This window comes from Bos indicus, chromosome 21, assembly GCF_029378745.1.
Source record: "Bos indicus isolate NIAB-ARS_2022 breed Sahiwal x Tharparkar chromosome 21, NIAB-ARS_B.indTharparkar_mat_pri_1.0, whole genome shotgun sequence".
In the NCBI taxonomy this organism is placed as follows: domain Eukaryota; kingdom Metazoa; phylum Chordata; class Mammalia; order Artiodactyla; family Bovidae; genus Bos; species Bos indicus.
In genome coordinates this window covers 22,825,831-22,844,676 of record NC_091780.1, presented here as the reverse complement: position 1 = coordinate 22,844,676, position 18,846 = coordinate 22,825,831, and the positions used below count along the sequence as shown (strand labels likewise).

General features: G+C 50.6%; 1 protein-coding gene across 2 annotated transcripts in view; it reads right to left on the bottom strand.

The window, feature by feature from the left end:
• Positions 1 to 18,846, bottom strand: part of SLC28A1 (solute carrier family 28 member 1) — a 73,709-nt gene that overhangs the window by 24,795 nt on the left and 30,068 nt on the right. For both annotated transcript variants that reach the window (XM_019984044.2, XM_070775177.1), the window contains 4 exons: positions 18,042 to 18,183; positions 17,308 to 17,421; positions 16,170 to 16,247; positions 454 to 534 (listed from right to left, as the gene is read on the bottom strand). In XM_019984044.2, the coding sequence (XP_019839603.1) occupies positions 454 to 534; positions 16,170 to 16,247; positions 17,308 to 17,421; positions 18,042 to 18,183 (415 nt within the window). The remainder of the gene's footprint in view (positions 1 to 453; positions 535 to 16,169; positions 16,248 to 17,307; positions 17,422 to 18,041; positions 18,184 to 18,846) is intronic.

The following is an 18,846-nucleotide window of genomic DNA, read 5'->3' as shown; positions in this document are numbered from 1 at the left end:
AAGGCATTTGGTTAGTAGTAGACTCTGAGAGAAGGCGATGGCACCCCACTCCAGTACTCTTGCCTAGAAAATCCCATGGACGGAGGAGCCTGGTAGACTGCAGTCCATGGTGTTTCGAAGAGTCAGACACGACTTCGTGACTTCACTTTCACTTTCCACTTTCATGTATTGGAGAAGGAAATAGCAACCCACTCCAGTGTTCTTGCCTGGAGAATCCCAGGGACAGGGGAGCCTTGTGGGCTGCTGTCTCTGGGGTCGCTCAGAGTTGGACATGACTGAAGCGACTTAGCAGCAGCAGCAGCAGCAGCAAACTCTGAGAGGGTGTTGACCCTAGGAGCAGGGGATGCCGGGAGGTCCAGTCTCTCAGAGCAGGGGGTCTGGGGAGAGTTTGGGCTTGGGAAAGCAAGGCATTCTGGGAGAGTGTGGGCCTGGACCAGGACCTTAGGAACTCACCTTCATGATCACCCACTGCATGAGGCCCACGTAGTAGAGAACTGACATGGCACAGCTGAAGAAAACAATGATGGGCAAAACCTGCCAGGAAAGAGCACAGATCTCCGGGTTAAAGCAGACAGGCGGCAGGATACCACACAGGACCCCAGTCAGAGACCCCAGTCAGCCTGCTTCCTCCAAGAGCCTGCCACTCAGAGAACTGACAGGGTCAGGGGTGCAGCTCTGAATTCAGTGCATGGAATTCCATATGGGACCACTCTGGAGGCAGCTGTCCTCTCTGCTCCTCTCTGAACATTAGCCATCTATGCAGCTGTCCCTGTGGTGGAGGGGGAGGACTTGAGTTTGCCACTTTTTAAGATATATATACAGATATATATATAGATTTATTTATTTGACTGTGCTGAGTCTTAGTTGTGGCATGCAGGGTCTTCAGCTGTGGCACATGGGATCTAGTGCCCTGACCAGGGAGGGAACCCAGGCCCCCCTGCATTGGGAGTAGGGACTCTTAGCCACTGGACCACTGGGAAGTTCCGAGCCCACCACTTTTTATCACCTGCTTCTTCATCTGTAAAATGATGGGGAGAAGTGACGACCTCGCAGGTTGTTGTAAGGATTTAAGGAGCCGGCTCAGGGCCCAGCACTTTGCATAGAATCTGTCCTCCACCCGGGGTTCAATCCCTGGCCCGTGACGCTGGCCTTAACCTCTTCCTGTGCTTCGGGCTCCAGAGGCCCTCCTCTCTCTAGTGTTCTGCTTCTGCCTGGTGCCGGCGAGCTCCAGATGACTCTTATTGTGGACCAGACACCCGCATTTCCTCCTGTCACCCCATTTCCTATTTCCAGGCTTGCCACTGCTCTTCACTGACTCCAAGCCTCCACAATTCTCCCTTCAAAGCTTCCTCACATCCATCCCCTCCTCCCCAGAGCCATGTGTTCCCCACCCCAGTGCTTCCTCACTGCAGACTGACTGACAACAGCAAGGACTGGCAACAATGCAAACATCCTTCAGTGAAGAGAAGTGTGATGACCTATGGTGTGGCCATGCACTCCAGTCAGGAATTGAGAGGGAGGAAGCCCAATCTGAGCAGCGTGGGATGATTTTCAAGATAGGCTGTGAAAGGGAAAAAGGGGAGGTGTAAAACAGGAAGCATGGTATGCTACTTTATGAGTAAGAAAGTGGGGGTGGCGTGGCGGGTGCTCTTGTAAGCACAGATATCATTAGATGAACATGCAAATGATCAGGAATGGCAGCTACCTTGGGGATGGAAGTGGGTGACTTGGGGATCAGGGTGGGAGGGATACTTCCGTGCATGCTCAGTCACTTCAGTCGTGTCTGACTCTTTGTGACCCCATGGACTGTAGCCAGCTGGGCTCCTCTGTCCATGGGATTTCCCAGTCAAGAATACTGGAGTGAGTTGCCATTACCTCCTCCAGGGGATCTTCCCAACCCAGGGATCAAACCTCCTGACTATCCTGCATTGACAGGTGGATCCTTTACTACTGGGTCACTGGGGACACCTGGGAGGGAGACTTACTTTTTACCAAATCCCCGTTTGTACAGTTGTAATGTGCTATTTGTTCCAAACAGCTTATAATAAGTTATACAGAACTAGTAGCCCACTAGGTTCATCTGTCCATGGAATTCTTCAGGCAAGAATACTGGAGTGGGTTGCCATTTCCTTCTCCAAGGGATCTTCCCAACCCAGGGATCAAACCTGTGTCTCCCGCATTGCATGCAGATTCTTTACCGTCTGAGCCACCAGGGAAAGCCAATAATGTGGTAAGCTAAAAGGTAAAGTGGGGAAAGTGGAAAATTAAAAGTACTGATGGTCCAGTGGTGAAGAATCCACCTTCCAATGCAGAGGAGGGGGGTTCTATCCCTGGCTGGGGAACTAAGATCCCACCTACCTCGGGGCAACTAAGCTAGCAAGTTGCAACTTCTGAGCCCATGCACTCTGGAACCCAAGCTACAACTAGAGAGAAGCCCTAGTGCTGCAGTGACGAGTGGGGGTGCCAAGATGAAAGATCCCACGTGCTGCAACTAAGACCCAGCACAGCCAAAAACAATAAATAAACAAATATTTTAAAATAATTTAAAAAAATAAAAGCATAGAAAGGCTGGGAGGCACACACCCAAATAGTCAGAGTAGTTGCTCCCATGTGCTAGGACTGTGGACATGTTGTTTTCTTCTTTCTCCATTTCCAGTTTCTCACCTGCTCCTATAATTTCTGGTAAGAGGCAGACCCTTCTCAAGGGAGGGCAGCACAGGCAGAGGAGGGCTTTGGGGGAGGTCCATTTGCACTCACTGGGTTCCAGATCCCTGGGGAATATGCAAATAGAAGGAGGGGTGCAAGGGCCAGGAGCTCAGAGGAGGGTCCAGGCCAGGCCTTGGCTGAGTGCATGTTGAGGCCACGGGGCAGATGGAGTTCACTGAGGAAACTTCCCTGGATGACAAGAATAGTGACTGAGGACAGGGGCCTGGGGTCAGCATCCCTGGAGGGTGAGGGGAGAAGGAGGGGTGCATGGTGGAGACAGAGAAGAAACAGAGAGGTCCGAGGACTTCCCAGACAGGGTGCGATGGGAATTGAGGGCAGCCTTTCTAGAAGAGACAGTCCATCAGCAGTGCCAGATGCATGCATCTGAGAATTCTGGAAAAGGTAAGGACTGGGAGGGACGCTTGGCACCTGGCGATGCCGGGGTCCCTGGTGACTTAGGTGAGAGCAGTGTCAGGGGGATGGGCACAGAAGCTGGGTATCAGTGAGCCCAGGAGGGAGGAGGACATGAGGAGGTAGAGACCACGAGGAGGTAGAGACCACGGGACAAGCAACTCTTTTGAGAAGCTTAACTATGAGGGAAGGAAGAGGGGCTGAGCAGACTTCCCTGGCGGTCCAGTGGCTAAGCCTCTGCACCCTCAGCGCAGGAGGTGTGGGGTGAATCCCTGGTCAGGGAACTAGATCCCACATGCTGCAACCAAGGGTTCACACGCCACAACTGAAGATCATGCATGCAGCATGCTGCAGTGAAGAGAGAAGATTCCATGCGTCGCAACTCCGGACGGCCAAATAAATAACCTTTTTTTTTTTTTTTTTTTCCACAGAGGGCTGTAGAGAGGGGTGAGGAGTGGAGGAAGAATTATTTTCATTTTTCAGAAGGGAGAATGTTGAGCAATCAAGTTCAAGCTCCAGTTCAAAATGAACTGGGACTACAGCACGGTCTCTGATGAGAGCAGAGCCTCTGCCCCAGCAGGTCTCCTGGAGAAGAGAAACAAGCCTGGCCAAGGCAGTTTTCCCTCTCCCTTCCCAAATGAATGCCACGGGTTTTATCTGGACCTGCCCCCCTCACGTCTCTGTCACCAGCTCGCTGCCCGGGAGATGTCACCTGACAGGAGACGCAGGCACTGGGTGGCGAAACCCTCTTCCTGCCCCGTGACTCCCCTGGCCGCCTGCTGCTGGACACGCCCCTAACACCAAGGGCGGTGACGGCGTTCTCCTCTCCCCTGGAGTGAAACGCAGGGAGGATCACGTACTGTCTAGGGCCACCTCTGCAATCCATCATGCGAGGGACCGCTAGGCAGCCTGGCAGGTTTGTGTGGATGGCCCAGGCCAGGAAGAGGCCCCCGGGGACAGTGGGACCTGACTGCAGAACTGGGATTTCTCCAGGCATCGACCTAGAGACATTTTCTATCTCTGAGATGGGGCTCTTTGGTGGAAAGGCAGCTGTGACTGGCTGGGGAGGGACGATGTGTGAAGGAGAGAGATGATTTCTAAGGTGGGACATTCGATACTAAATAAGGTCCCTGGGGACTTCCCTTGTAGTCCAGTGGTTAAGAATCTGCCTTCCAGTGCAGTGGAATACAAGTTCAATCCCTGGCCAGAGAACTAAGATCCCTCATGCCACGGGGCAACTAAGCCCGTGAGTCACAACTACTGAACCCGTGCTCTAGAACCCGTGCTCCCCAACACGTGCTCCCCAATAAGAGAAGCCACTGCAGTGAGAAGCCTAAGCACTGCAACTAGAGATAGCCCCTGCTTCCTGCAACTAGAGAAAGACAGCATGCAGCAACAAACACCCAGTACAACCAAAAGTGAGCTAATTAGTTAATTACTAAATAAGGTCCCTGAGTCCAATATGATCGCCTAGTCCAGAAAATAGACCTGGGCCCGGTAGTATGTGAGATCGCTGAAGACAGGGCAGGCAGCTGGGCAGGGCTGCCGTTTGAAGGAGGAGGAAAGTGCCTTTAAGCCCTGCTACTCGTGAACTGTGCAGTCCTGCCATGAGCCATGTCCCCAAGCTGTGGCGACTCGAAGATCTTCAAAGCAACTGAAAAGTGAAAGCTTAGTCTCTGGGTTGTGTCTGAGTCCTTGTGATCCCATGGACCATCGCCTGTCAGGCTCCTCTGTCCATGGGATTCTCCAGCCAAGAATACTGGAGTGGGTTGCCATTCCCTTCTCCGGGGGATCTTCCCAACCCAGGGATCGAACCTGTGTCTCTTGCATAAGAGGCAGATTCTGAACCATCTGAGCCACCAGGGAAGCCCCAAAACAACTAAGTTCGACATAAATTCACTTCACAGTGGAGACAGTGAGGCTGTGAGGTATTGGTCACCTATCCAAGGTTACATAGCTGCAGAGAGACAGGTACCTCCTGGCCACTAAACAGATTACAAAGGACCTTCCAGGATCCTAAGGAGCTATTCCCCGGGGCCAGTCCTGGAGCCTCATTTCTGTGTCTTAAGGAGTGGCATTCTCTCCAAGGGAGAGCCCAAGTTGTAGTGGCCTCGAGTCAGTTCTGGTCACTGCTTCGTGGGCCCACTAGTACCAGCGCTCACCCTTACTCAAGGGAGAAGGAAGTTACAGCACCTCCAAGCCAGTGGTTCCCAAGGTGTGGTACCTGGACTAGCATCATCAGCTGAGAATTTGTCAGAAATGCTTATTTTTGAGCCTCAGCCCCAGACTTTCAGTCAGTCAGTCTGGGGTGGCCTTGAGAGTCTGGCCTTTCCAGATGCTGCTGGTCTGGACGCCACAGTCTAAGAACCACTGCTCTAGAGTCTAGACCAGACCCTCTGAGCAGACGCCACCTCCTTCCCTGGAAACAGGCTCTGAAGGCAGGACTAATGCCACTGGGGACCTGGCCCTGCTGCTTTCTCTCCCTAAAGGGAGCTGAGCCAAGGCTTCTGACTTCCCAAGGCTGTCCCCACAGCCCCCCACACCCAGCCCCCAAAGCCTAAGCCTATGGACAGAGCCCAGTCACCAGCCCCAGGCCATGACAAACCACAAAAGCCCAAAGCTTGAAAATTCCTCTGGGGAGACTGCTGGTATGTCCACCTCACCACCAACATTACAGAAAGGCACAAGGGACCTGCTCCAAGGCCAGAAAATCAGGGCAGGCCTCCTGATTTCCTGCTCACGCAGACACCACCACCACCACATTTCCTTTCCATTCCCTCCTCTGGAAATCGTGCTCACTATGGTTACCAGTGGACCCTTAATGACTCAGTCCATCGGCACTTTTCAGTTCATGTGTGTGTGTGTGTATGTGTGTGGCTTAGTCGTGTCCGACTCTTTGAGACCCTATGGACCATAGCCCGTGAGGCTCCTCTCTCCATAGGATTCTCCAGGCAAGAATACTGGAGTGGGCTGCCATCTCCTTCTCCAGGGATCAAACCCAGAACTCTTGCATTGTAGGCAGATTCTTTATCGTTTGAGCCACCAGGGTAGCCCAGGTCTTATCTTACTTGACTTTTTGGGTCAGATTTGGCATTGATGACTACTGAGGACTGCAGAGGCTGCATCAGGCAGACACCCCAAAACCCTGGGGAGATGAAAATGTTTTCTTTCTCCCCAGGGGTTCCTTGGGGAGAACATTTCAGCAGCACCGCTGAGCTTAATGAGTGTGCACATGTTCCAGAGGCTGGAGCGACAGTAAAGGACGGAGTGAGCGAGTGCTCCTGACCGGCCAGGCCCAGGAAGGGTGAGGGAGTCTGGCGGGGAGAGGTGATCATGTGTGTGGAAAGTTACTAGAAGGGAGATGGAGCCAAGGAGGAATGACTAATCAAGATGCTACTGCCAGGAGGTGGCTGCCACGTCAACTGGGCCAGGGAAGATGGAGGGTTGAAGGAGTCCTGGGCAGACCCGGCTTCCTGGAGAAGTGACAAGCTGAACCCCAGCCCAGCAGGAAGCAGCTTGGAGTCTGAAAATCTGAGTTAGCTTGGAGACTTCCCCACGCTGACATGGGCCAATAGCCCTGGACTAGGGCCACATTATTCATGGGAAGAATGGAAAGAAAGCTCTTGAGTCTTCCACTCGACTCAGCACTAACAAAGCCACCTCCCAGCTGGAGAACAAGCCCCATACTCAGCAAGTGTGTGTGTGGGTGTTTGTATGTGTGTGTGAGAGAGAGAGAGAGAGAGAGAGGGATGCAGGAGTACAGGGTGTGAGTGAGATTCTGTGATTAGGAAATCTGGTTGAGAAAGGGAGTCCTGTGGCCATGAAGCATCTGTCTGAATTCGTCCCTCATTCTGGCCTGCCTTCACTAAGGAGGCCACTGGCTAATACACTGGCCAGGAGTTTGGGCGGAGGACAGGGCACCCTGGGGGCCAGGGAACAGTTAGTGTTTGACGAGCGAGTGCTGAGCCTCGTTAATGATAAACCCACCTATTTGTTTTCTCTCTCTTGACTGAACATCCAATCTCAAAGCCTTTAGCAACGGTGAATAGGTTTTTATCTTTATCACTATTGTTGTTAAGGATGCTTTTTGTATTTAAAAGGGAGACCTGATGTCATTGACTTTTACTTAGTGTGAGGAAGAAAACAGCACTTAATTAGAAATCCACCACCTGGTTCTAGCCGGGTCTCCCTCTTAACCCACGAGGTAGTTGTGCCCAGGTCACTGCTCCTCTCTGTAGTGTGGTCTGACCATCTGTGATATAAAGGGGAGGCCTGAAGTCCACATCACTCCCTCTTAGCCCAGTGGTCTATGAACCCCTGATTCTAAAGTGTAATTCAGGGAGAGATGCAAGTAGCAGGTATGTGCAAATTCTTCTAGAAAGGGAGGAAAGTAACAGTCAAAGTGTTAGTCACTCAGGCCTGTCTGGCTCTTTGCGATCCCATGAACTGTAACCTGTTAGGCTTCTCTGTCCATGAGATTCTCCAGGCAAGACTACTGGAGTGGGTTGCCATTCCCTTCTCCAGGGGATCTTCCCAACCCAGGGATCAAACCCAAGTTTCCTGCATTGCAGGTGAATTCTTTACCATCTGAGCCACAAGGGAAGCCCCAGAAAAGGAGGAAAGACAAGCAGAAGATATTAAGAAGAGGTGGCAAGAATACACAGAACTGTACAAAAAAGATCTTCACGACCCAGATAATCACGATGGTGTGATCACTGACCTAGAGCCAGACATCCTGGAATGTGAAATCAAGTGGGCCTTAGAAAGCATCACTACGAACAAAGCTAGTGGAGGTGATGGAATTCCAGTGGAGCTATTTCAAATCCCGAAAGATGATGCTGTGAAAGTGCTGCACTCAATATGCCAGCAAATTTGGAAAACTCAGCAGTGGCCACAGGACTGGAAAAGGTCAGTCTTCATTCCAATCCCAAAGAAAGGCAATACCAAAGAATGCTCAAACTACCACACAATTGCACTCATCTCACATGCTAGTAAAGTAATGCTCAAAATTCTCCAAGCCAGGCTTCAGCAATACGTGAACCGTGAACTTCCTGATGTTCAAGCTGGTTTTAGAAAAGGCAGAGGAACCAGAGATCAAATTGCCAACATCCGCTGGATCATGGAAAAAGCAAGCGAGTTCCAGAAAAACATCTATTTCTGCTTTATTGACTATGCCAAAGCCTTTGGCTGTGTGGATCACAATAAACTGTGGAAAATTCTGAAAGAGATGGGAATACCAGACCACCTGACCTGCCTCTTGAGAAACCTACATGCAGGTCAGGAATCAACAGTTAGAACTGAACATGGAACAACAGACTGGTTCCAAATAGGAAAAGGAGTACGTCAAGGCTGTATATTGTCACCCTGCTTATTTAACTTCTATGCAGAGTACATCATGAGAAACACTGGGCTGGAAGAAGCACAAGCTGTATTCAAGATTGCTAGAAGAAATATCAATAACCTCAGACATGCAGATGATACCACCCTTATGGCAGAAAGTGAAGAGGAACTAAAAAGCCTCTTGATGAAAGTGAAAGAGGAGAGTGAAAAAGTTGGCTTACAGCTCAACATTCAGAAAACTAAGATCATGGCATCTGGTCCCATCACTTCATGGGAAATAGATGGGGAACAGTAGAAACTGTGTCAAACTTTATTTTTTTGGGCTCCAAAATCACTGCAGATGGTGACTGCAGCCATGAAATTAAAAGACTCTTGCTCTTTGGAAGGAAAGTTATGACCAACTTTTACAGCATATTTAAAACCAGAGACATTACTTTGCCAACAAAAGTCCGTCTAGTCAAGGCTATGGTTTTTCCTGTGGTCATGTATGGATGTGAGAGTTGGACTGTGAAGAAAAATGAGCATCAAAGAACTGACGTTTTTGAACTGTGGTGTTGGAGAAGACTCTTGAGAGTCCCAAGGACATCCAACCAGTCCATCCTAAAGGAGATCAGTCCTGTTTATTCATTGGAAGGTCTGATGCTGAAGCTGAAACTCCAATACTTTGGCCACCTGATGTAAGGACTTGACTCACTGGAAAAGACCCTGATGCTGGGAGGGATTGGGGGCAGGAGGAGAAGGGGACGACAGAGGATGAGATGGCTGGATGGCATCACCAACATGATGGACATGAGTATGGGTAAACTCTGGGAGTTGGTGATGGACAGGGAGGCCTGGCGTGCTGCGATTCGTGGGGTCGCAAAGAGTCGGACACGACTGAGTGACTGAGCTGAACTGAACTGAACCCTGGGGAGGGGGTGGATGCAGCAGCAGGCTGGAAAGATGACACCTTCAGTGCTAAATGGAAGAGAACTAGGGTGGGGGCTCTGGAGGACAGCTGCTGCTCTGATAACCCAAGGCCTCCCCCCTCACTTCTTTTGGCAACAAAGTTACCTTCCTTTGGGAAACCACTCTGACTCCACTGTCAGCCCCATTTCCAGGTTTGTCACATCAGACAGGTATCTTCCCTGGCTACAGTTCAAGGATGGCATACACCTGCAAGCCAGCCTAAAAAGATCCCACTCTTAGATTTCCTGCTGGGCTAATGGAAAACAAGCTCTCTCTCTCTCTCTGCTAAGGTTGCTAAGCTGGTTGGATATAAGCCTGGTATCTCTTTGCTGCAATCTCAAGAGTGCTTCTCCAAGACTAAAACTAAAGCCAGTGCTAAGAACATAGAACCTGGGGACTTCTCTGGCAGTCCAGTGGTTAAGAACCCACCTGCAAGTCAGGGGACATGGATTCGATTTCTAGTACAGAAAGATTCCACATGCCCAAGAGCAACTAAGCCTGTGCTGTGCTGTGCTTACTCGCTCTGCTTTGTCTGACTTCTTGCAACCCCATGGACTGTAGCCTGCCAGGCTCCACAGTCCATGGAATTTTCCAGGCAAGAATACTGGAGTGGGTTGCCATTTCCTTCTCCAGGGGATCTTCCCGACCCAGGAATTGAACCCAGCTCTCCTGCATTGCAGGCAGACTCTTTACCCACTGAGCTATGAGGGAAGCCCCACAACTATTGAGCCTGTGCTCCAGAGCAGGAGTTGCAACTACTGAAGCCTGAGAGCCTATAGCCTGTGCCTCTCTAATTCGGTGAACCTCAACAAAGAGTAGTCCCTGCTCTCTGCAACTAGACAAAGCCCATGCACAGCAACAAAGACCCAGCGCAGTTTCAAAAATAAATGAATAATTAAAAAAGAGAGAGAGAGAGATTTTCTATTTAAAAAAAAAGAAAAGACGAACACAGAACCAGGATATAAGCAAGGCAAATCCCAGGTGATGTTGAATACTTGGATACAACGGGACATGAAGTCTCTGGACTTCTCAATTATCAGAATTAACCTTGCTTTTTTGTTGTTTGTTTTTGCTTTGTTTAATCAGTCGATTTGAGTTGTATTTCTGTTATTTACAACTGATACAGTCAGGAGCTGAGCATCCCACTCAGGAAGTATGGCCTAGACTCCCAAATGTGGCCCCACCTTACAGCTGGGAGAGACTAGAGATCAAAGGGTCCATGTCTTTGCTGTTCCTCCCAGGCAGGTATGGTATCTGCCATCCACACCCTTCTATCCTAGAGAAGAGACACGAACTTGGAATATAAGGGCACCCTGTAAATGGAACTGCTGCAGGTCCTACAGGAAGCTATCTGCCTTGTTTCTATAAGGAGGAAGTTAATAAGTCCCTGCTTGTCCTAGGCAATAATCCTTCAAATTATGAGTTTCGGAGGGTGGCTTTCCCTCAGTCAGAGCACCAGATTCCCCAGCTTTGGGTGGGAACAGGAGATTCCTGCCCTTCCAATTCCAGTTTCCCATGCCCTGGCCTTAGTGATTGGGCCCAAAACAGTCACATGACCCAGGGCAGATCAATCTGAAACCTACCCTGGAATTTTTTAACTAGAGCAGGCAGAGAAGAACTGGCCTAGTTCTGGGTGACATGCTGTAAGCATGAGTACCTGGTGTTGCTGGGAGCCAGGAAGAGATCTGGTATGAAAGAGTGAAGCTGACACTCCGGGATGAGCAGAGATTGGAAGCTGAGGGCTGTGAGCCTGGCCACTCCGGGGCCCCGGTTTCAGCTGGCACCAGCTCTATCTTGCTCCAGTTAGTGAGCCAAGAAACAGTCTTCCCTTTCTCCTCCATTTAAAGCAAATTTCAAGTGAGTTCTGCCACTTGCAACAAAATAGGCCTGAGAAATACTGTTTTCTTCTAAACCAAACAAAGACCCAAGGTGTGGGGCCCCTTCATTTCCACTGTCTACCAAGGAAAGGGCCCTGATATTAAAGCACAGGAGCTAATAAGCAAGAGCATCACACCTGTTCCAATCTTGATTCCAATACTCACTAGCTTTATGAACTTGCACAAGCAAAAACCTCTCTGAACCTCAGTATCATCATCTGTAAAAAAGGGATAATGATATTATTTCCGTCAAAGTTGCTGTTCAGTCACTAAGTCAGGTCCAACTCTTTTCAACCCCATGGACTGCAGCATGCTGGGCTTCCCTGTCTGTCACTATCTCTTGGAGTTTGCTCAGACTCATGTCCATTGAGTTGATGATGCCATCCAACCATCTCATCCACTGTTGCCCCCTTCTCCTCCTGCCCTCAATCTTTCCCAGCATCAGGGTCTTTTCCAATGAGTCGGCTCTTCACATCAAGTGGCCAAAGTATTACTTCCAAAGAATATTCAGGGTTGATTTCCTTTAGGGTTGACTGGTTTGATCTCCTTGCAATCTAAGGGATTCTCCTCCAGCTGTTTTGAAGTGAGTGCCTGACACGTAGTCCTCACTCCATAACTAGTAGCTGTTCTTATGACTTCCTTTCCCTAAGCTTTTCTGCTCTGTTCCACCAGAATCTCAGGTCAGAGTGGTACATCTCGGATTTCTAGGGGCCCTGGAGCTTGCTGCAAAGCCTGTGTGTAGTTATTGGTTTCAGGGATTTGGGAAGCTCTGGCCTCTGCTGGGGAGGTTTGAGGAAAGAAGAGCTCAGCCCTGGTCTTGGGCCAAAGGACATGCTGCTCAGGAACACACAATCATGGGAATGGTGGCCCAGCCAGAGGAAGACTGGCTGTGTGGGAGCCCAGCTCTTCGCCAAGGGCTCACAGAGCCAGTCATTCCTAGCAGGCAGAGAGACTTCCCACGTGCACAGAAGAATCACCATTTATTCATCTCATCATTCAGCAAAAAGCAGTGTCCCAGGCACTGGGCAGGGTTTTTTCAGGGCTTGAGGTCAGTTAACCAACACTAGCATAAGAACCAGGCTGAGAGTCAAAGAACTGATGCTTTTGAATTGTGGCGCTGGAGAAAGACTCTTGAGAGTCTCTTGAACAGCACAGAGATCAAACCAGTCAGTCTTAACGGAAATCAACCCTGAGTGTTCATTGGAGGGACTGATGCTGAAGCTGAAGCTCCACTACTTCAGCCAGCTGCAGGCAAAGAACTGACTCATTGATGAAGACCCTGATGCTGGGGAAGATGGAGGGCAGGAGAAGGGGGCAACAGAGGATGAGACGGTTGGATGGCATCCCCAAACTCAATGGACTTGAGTCTGAGCAAACTCCAGGAGATAGTGAAGGACAGGGAAGCCTAGTGTGCTGCACTCCATGGGGTTGCAGAGAGTCAGACAAGACTTAGTGACAGAACAACAAGGGTAAGAAGCAGGCTTTGTCCTCAAATAGCTAAATGGAGAGCACAGGCGGCACTACTGGTGAAGAATCTGAGCGACAATGCAGGAGACGCAAGAGACAGGAAGATCCCCTGGAGAAGGAAATGGCAACCCACTCCAGTATTCTTGCCTGAAAAACCCCATGGACAGAGGAGCCTCCTGGGCTACAGTCCATGGGGTTACAAAGAGTTGGCTATGACTGAGTGACTAAGCATGCAAGAGCAAACACAGCTGCAGCATGTGGAGCTTAAGTGATGAGCTGCATACAGCTGGTCTCTCAGCTGTATCCTCCCCCCGGCCCGCCCGCCTCTGTTCCCCACGGTGACCTCTCTTCTGGACGGTGGCAGTCTGGTGGTCCCTGAGTCGTCACTTGGTTGTGAGGCAGCCTCCTCGCTGGTCCCCTGTTCCAAGCATCCCAGCTACAACCCTTCCTCTCTACTATTGAAATCACAACCATCCCAAAGCTCTAGTCAAGTCCTTCCATGCTCAAAAATCTTCAATAACTCCTCATCTCCTGGGGGACAAAATCCAGGTGCCTCAGCCTGGCATTTGAGATTCTTAAAGGACTTCCCTGGTGGCAAAATGGATGAGAATCTGCCTGCCAATGCATGGGACACAGGTTCGATCCCCAGCCTGGGAAGGTTCTACACGCAGCAGAGCAACTAATCCTGTGCATCGCAACTACAGAGCCCACATGCTGCAACTGCTGAAGCCCGTGTGCCTAGAGCCCATGCTCTGCAACCAGAGAAGCCACAGAGAAGCTTGTGCACTGCAACAAAAGAGACGCTCTCACTCTCCGGCAGAGAAAGCCTGCTTGTGGCAGTGAAGACCCACCACCAATAGACAAATAGATAAAAATTTAAAAAGACACGGCCCCACCACACTTGCAGTTTATCCCCTAATCCATCCTTTCCTTCAAATAGCTTACACACCCACTGAACTGAATTATGTCCTGTTACGTTACATGGCCCAGCACTTTCTCACCTCCACGCCGTTGCCCAGGCATTGCTTCTTCCCGCTTATCTCTGTGTGTCCAAAATTTTTCCTGCCCTGAGGCTCCAATTCAAATACCACCTCCTTCAGGAGGCATTTTCACTGTCCTTATTTTTAAAACTCTCTCCCTAAATGGACTGCCCAGGCACTTTCCTTTGTGCCAGTCACACTTGAACCTGACTGCCTGGGGAGATCGAATTGCAGTGTTGTATTTTGCCTTGTAAAGTGTGAGAAGCCACCAGCTGCCATTCTCTGTCCGGTGGACATGACAAGTCACCCCGGAGCAGGACTTCACTGCTCCTCCCTGAAACCTTGAGTGACCCCTACTTGGAGATGCAGATGTGAAGGGAGCTGTCCCTCCCAGCCTCAGCCCTAGGAGGGTGGTGTTAGGGGACCTTTGGAGGGGCTGACAGAGGCTGCCCCCTTGATCATCTCCCTGCACAGAAGTAGTGATCTCAGAAAAACGCGATGGACAAATCTGTCCTGAGAGGACGGGAACCTGGTCCCTCTTGCTTTCCTCCCAAGGCTGACATTACTAGAACCCTTGGATGGAGTGGACGTTTCCCAGAGAGCTGCTGGGGCCAACAGACACCGAAGCTCCCAGAGGACCTCACCCTGAGTCAGGGCTGGGGGAGGGCTGCAGGTGTCTGGACTCACAAACTGGCTTGACACCAGCTCAGAAGGCGATGCCAAGTCCGTGACTTGGGCTGGAAGCTTCTGAGACCCAACACCCCCAGCAGGATTGGGGAGGCTCTGGGAACAACGGCTGAGTGATGGCAAAAAGCAAAAATCCCTGGAACTGATCCTGCATGGTAGCCCCACGGTGACAGTGGTCCAGGACATGCTGGAGTGGGCGGCACCAATTCCCATCTGTGCTGCTATGGAAACAGGGCAGAAACTAGGGCCAGCTAGTGAGGAAGCGGGGCCCAGGGCTCTCTCTCTCTCTCCACCTGGCATTTGGAAGTGAAACTCAAACCTGGAGCAGCCTCAGGGTCCTGAGACAATTTGGGTGTGAGGCAGGTGGAGAAGCTACACTTGAGATCTTACTAGAGACACATAGGTGCCTGGGCAGTCAACTGGACAAAGAAGAAATATAACCACAGTTCCACCCAGAAAGAGTGACGCAGTCCCACCATCGAATGCTCAGCACAGGCTTCCCTGTTTTAAATTAGGGCTGGGAACATCCTGGTGGTCCAGTGGGTAAGAACCCGCCTGCCAGTGCAGGGAACATGGGGTTTGGGAAGATTCCACATGCCATGGAACAACTAAGTTGGTGTGCTAGGGCCACTGAACCTGAGTTCTAGAGCCTGGGAGCCACAACTACTGAACCCACATGCTGCAGCTACTGAAGCCTCACACAGCAAAAAAGACCCAGCATGACCAAAACTAAATTAAAAAAAATTAAGGTTGGGGCTCTACAATTACACAATAGTCTTTGAGTCTTTATTTCAATTTCCTCTATAATATTTTGCACTGTAGTAAGTCAGAAAGAGAAAAACAAATATCACATATTAATGCATATATATGGAATCTAGAAAAATGGTACAGATGAAACTGTTTGCAAGGTAGAAAGAGAGATGGAGACATAGAGAACAAACAAATGTATGGATACCAAGGAGGCAAAGGAGGGGTGGGGTGATTGGGGAGATTGGGATTGCCGCGTATACACCACTATGGATGAAATAGATAACTAATGAGAACATACTGTATAACACAGGGAACTCTACTTAGCGCTCTGTTGTGACCTAAATGGGAAGGAAATACACAAAAGAGGGGATATGTGTATACATATAGCTGATGCACTTTGCTATACAGTGGAAACTAACATAATACTGTAAAGCAACTATACCCTAGTAAAAATTTTTTAAAAACATATTTTGCACTGCAGAAGGCACATAATACACATTTGCTGAAAGGAGGGAGGGAGGGACTGTAGGTCTAGGGGAATCCAGAGGAAGGACTTAGAGTTTGCAACTAATCAGGGCAGGTTTCCTGGCAGAGGTGGCTTGAAGGGAGGGGCCTTGAAGGAGGAGCACGCGAGAGGATCATACGTCCCTGTAGTACGTCAGGGGCTAAGGTCACAGCAGATGCCATCTACATGTCTCCACCTACTTTTCTCATCATCAGCCTCCCAGCAATTCTACTATTGGGGGATTCACTTTTTAGGAAAATAATACAGATATATCTTACTTTTGCAAGTTTTCCAAAAATATACTGAAAACATACTCCCATGTGAGCACATTGCCAGGCGCCTCCCAGGACCCCAAGGTTTAAGCCTCATTAGCTTCCAGTAGCTGGGCTCCATCAGCAGGAGCCCTCCCCTTCCACTGGGCCGGGCTTGGACGCCCCACTAGCTGGAGGCATCCGGCAAAGGCTGCTAAATGCTTTGTGAGCCAAGAGTCAAGCTGACCTGAAAGGCAAAGACATCCTTGACCAGAGCCTCCCCAAACACGAAGCTGGAGCCGGACTCAGTGTAGCTCAGGAAGATCTGAAAGGAGAAAACAAACAAAACCAAACCCGGGAGTGAGGCCAAGAAGGGTGGGAGGAGGAAGCAGCAGCAAGGGAACCAGGTTGGGGCCACCTGGAGAGGCCTCACCTGCTCCTCATGCCTTCCCAGCAGCCCAGGAGAAGAGAAGGAGGGCATGGGCAGAGCCTGGATGTGTGGGTCCTCCCTGCCCCACCCGAAGCCCTCCCTATAGAGAGTGCATGGAAATTCGAGATAGTGAGAGAAGGATGAGTATAGGATCAACCTTGCGTCCTCCATAACTTATATTTTAAGAAGTAAATCATGACTGCCCAATGATGAGAAGGAACTTAATGATACTCAAAAATGGTTAAAATGAAAAAAACAAGGTTAAAATGATAAATTTTGTTATGTGATTTCATCAAATAAATGAAATTTAAAAAGTGTAACTTCAACAAACTGAATATTATTTTTAAACACACATACACACCAGTATTTTGGCCACCTGACGCAAAGAGCTGACTCGTTGGAAAAGACCCCAATGCTGGGAAAGATGAGGAAAGGAAGAGAAGGGGGCGCCAGAGGATGAGATGGTTGGAAGGCATCACGGACTCAATGGATTTGAGTTTGAGCAAACTCTGGGATATAGTGAAGGACAAGGAAGTCTGGTGTTCTGCAGTCCATGGGTTGCAAAGAGTTGAACATGACTGAGTGACTGAACAACAACACATATATGAACTAAATCACTTTCAATTTTTAAAGCACTTTTAACTATTGTTAAGTTCCTTCCCTGATGAGGACTGAGGGCAACAAGCCTTGGGCCCAGGTATACTAGGAACCTTCCTGTTTTGAGATTCTCTTCCACATCAGGCCACCCTCCGAAAGGACTGCTTGTTTGGGCAGGTGGGACCAGGCCTGAGGGAAGCAGTGGCTGTGCTGCCCAGCCTCCCACTGCCCAGGGGTCTGGGGCCCCACACACACCCACCACCTGGTCACAGTCCAGGCCACCTCCCTCCAGTGCAGAGGCTTATCTTCCATCTCTGGCACCCCAAGACGCCCGGGCAGCTACACCCCATGTACACACCTGGATCTGGTCGCCCAGCCACTGAAATGCAATAAACCCTGGTTCTGTTCTGATGACGACAAGTCCGAGTACAAATTGCAGTCCAAGACCCCAGAACACAGCCCGCCAGGACACCTGCCACCCGAGAGAAAGGTCCAGGTGAGCTCGGTATCTGGGGAGGTCTACAGGGAGCACGTGGGTGAGGGCAGAGGGCACAGCACTGCTGAGGGGCTCTGGGAGCTTCGGTCAGCCTGTAGGATGAGGCCTGGACCCAGCCGGAGCTATGGGCCTGTTGCTGATGGTTACATCCCCCATGGAGTGCAGAACAGGCCACAAGGCAGCAATGGGCCTGTGCAGTGCAGGGGCAGGGCCAGATCTAACCGAGGACCAGCCGGGAGCCATGGCACTTGGTCCCAGGGCATCGGCTGGGTGGGCGGAACCCTGGCCTCAGAGCCTGGCCTCAGCATAACCTTTGTCGATCTGGGCCTTCCCCATCTCTCCCACATAGTCAGGGCTCCCAGCCACTCTGACCCCACTCCCTCCAAGCACTTCCTCCTCCCCAGCAGAAGGGAGCTGGACACCTAACGGCTGGATAACCTCTCGGCATTGAATGACTTCTTAGCAGTGATCCCTTTGCCCAGGTGTGGCTCTGGAGTCTGGGGGGAGGTGTTAACCACTGTGAAACAGGGAGGGGACCTGACGCTGGAGAGAGAAGGGGCTGCAGCCTCCTCTTGGCCTGACAACTAAGCACTCACTGCGCGGTGATGCTTCGAGACAGCAAAGAGGAAGCCAACGAACACGCAGATTCCGCCAAAGGACACCAGCTGCTCAGGCCGCTGAGAGGTATCCAGAGCCAGCCACAAAACCAGGCCCAGGAAAGCAGCAAGGGCTAGACCCCTGCAGGGGAGGAGCGGAGAGTCATTACTGTCAGCATCTCCCCACTCCCACACAATAGCACCCAGGGCCCCAGGAAAGGGTACTCAGGGCTGGTGGAGGAGAAGGGAGAGAGGGCTGTGTGACCTCGGGCAGACCACCTAGCCTCTCTGAGTCTCGTTTCCTCATTGGGTAAATGAAGCCAAAGACCCCCTCCCACCCGCAATTCTCAAGATTGCTGAGAGAAGTAAATCAGAGGATGTGGGTACCCAGTTTAGCATGGTGCCAAGCACACAGCAGGAATTCTTCATAGCTGCAGTGATGCTCAGCCCAGCCAGCCTCTGGCTTTGCAGGGTGAGGTGGGGTCTGTGTGGGCTGGAACTCAGCACCATGGGCCATGGGCTGTGCTCCCCTAAAGCCCAGAAGTGGTGGTGTCAATCAGAGATAGAGCCGAGTACCTGAGACCAATGACCGAAAGTGACTTTTACAGCCATGTCTCCCTCCCTGGGGCTGGGATCTGCTTGTCCAGCAGTTATGTCTGTCTTCCTGTATTAGTAGCTCAGTCATGTCCAACTCTTTGCAATCCTATGAACTATAGCCCACCAGGCTCCTCTGTCCATGGGATTCTCCAGGCAAGAATATTGGACTGGGTACCTATTCCCTTCTCCAGGGAATCTTCCCAACCCA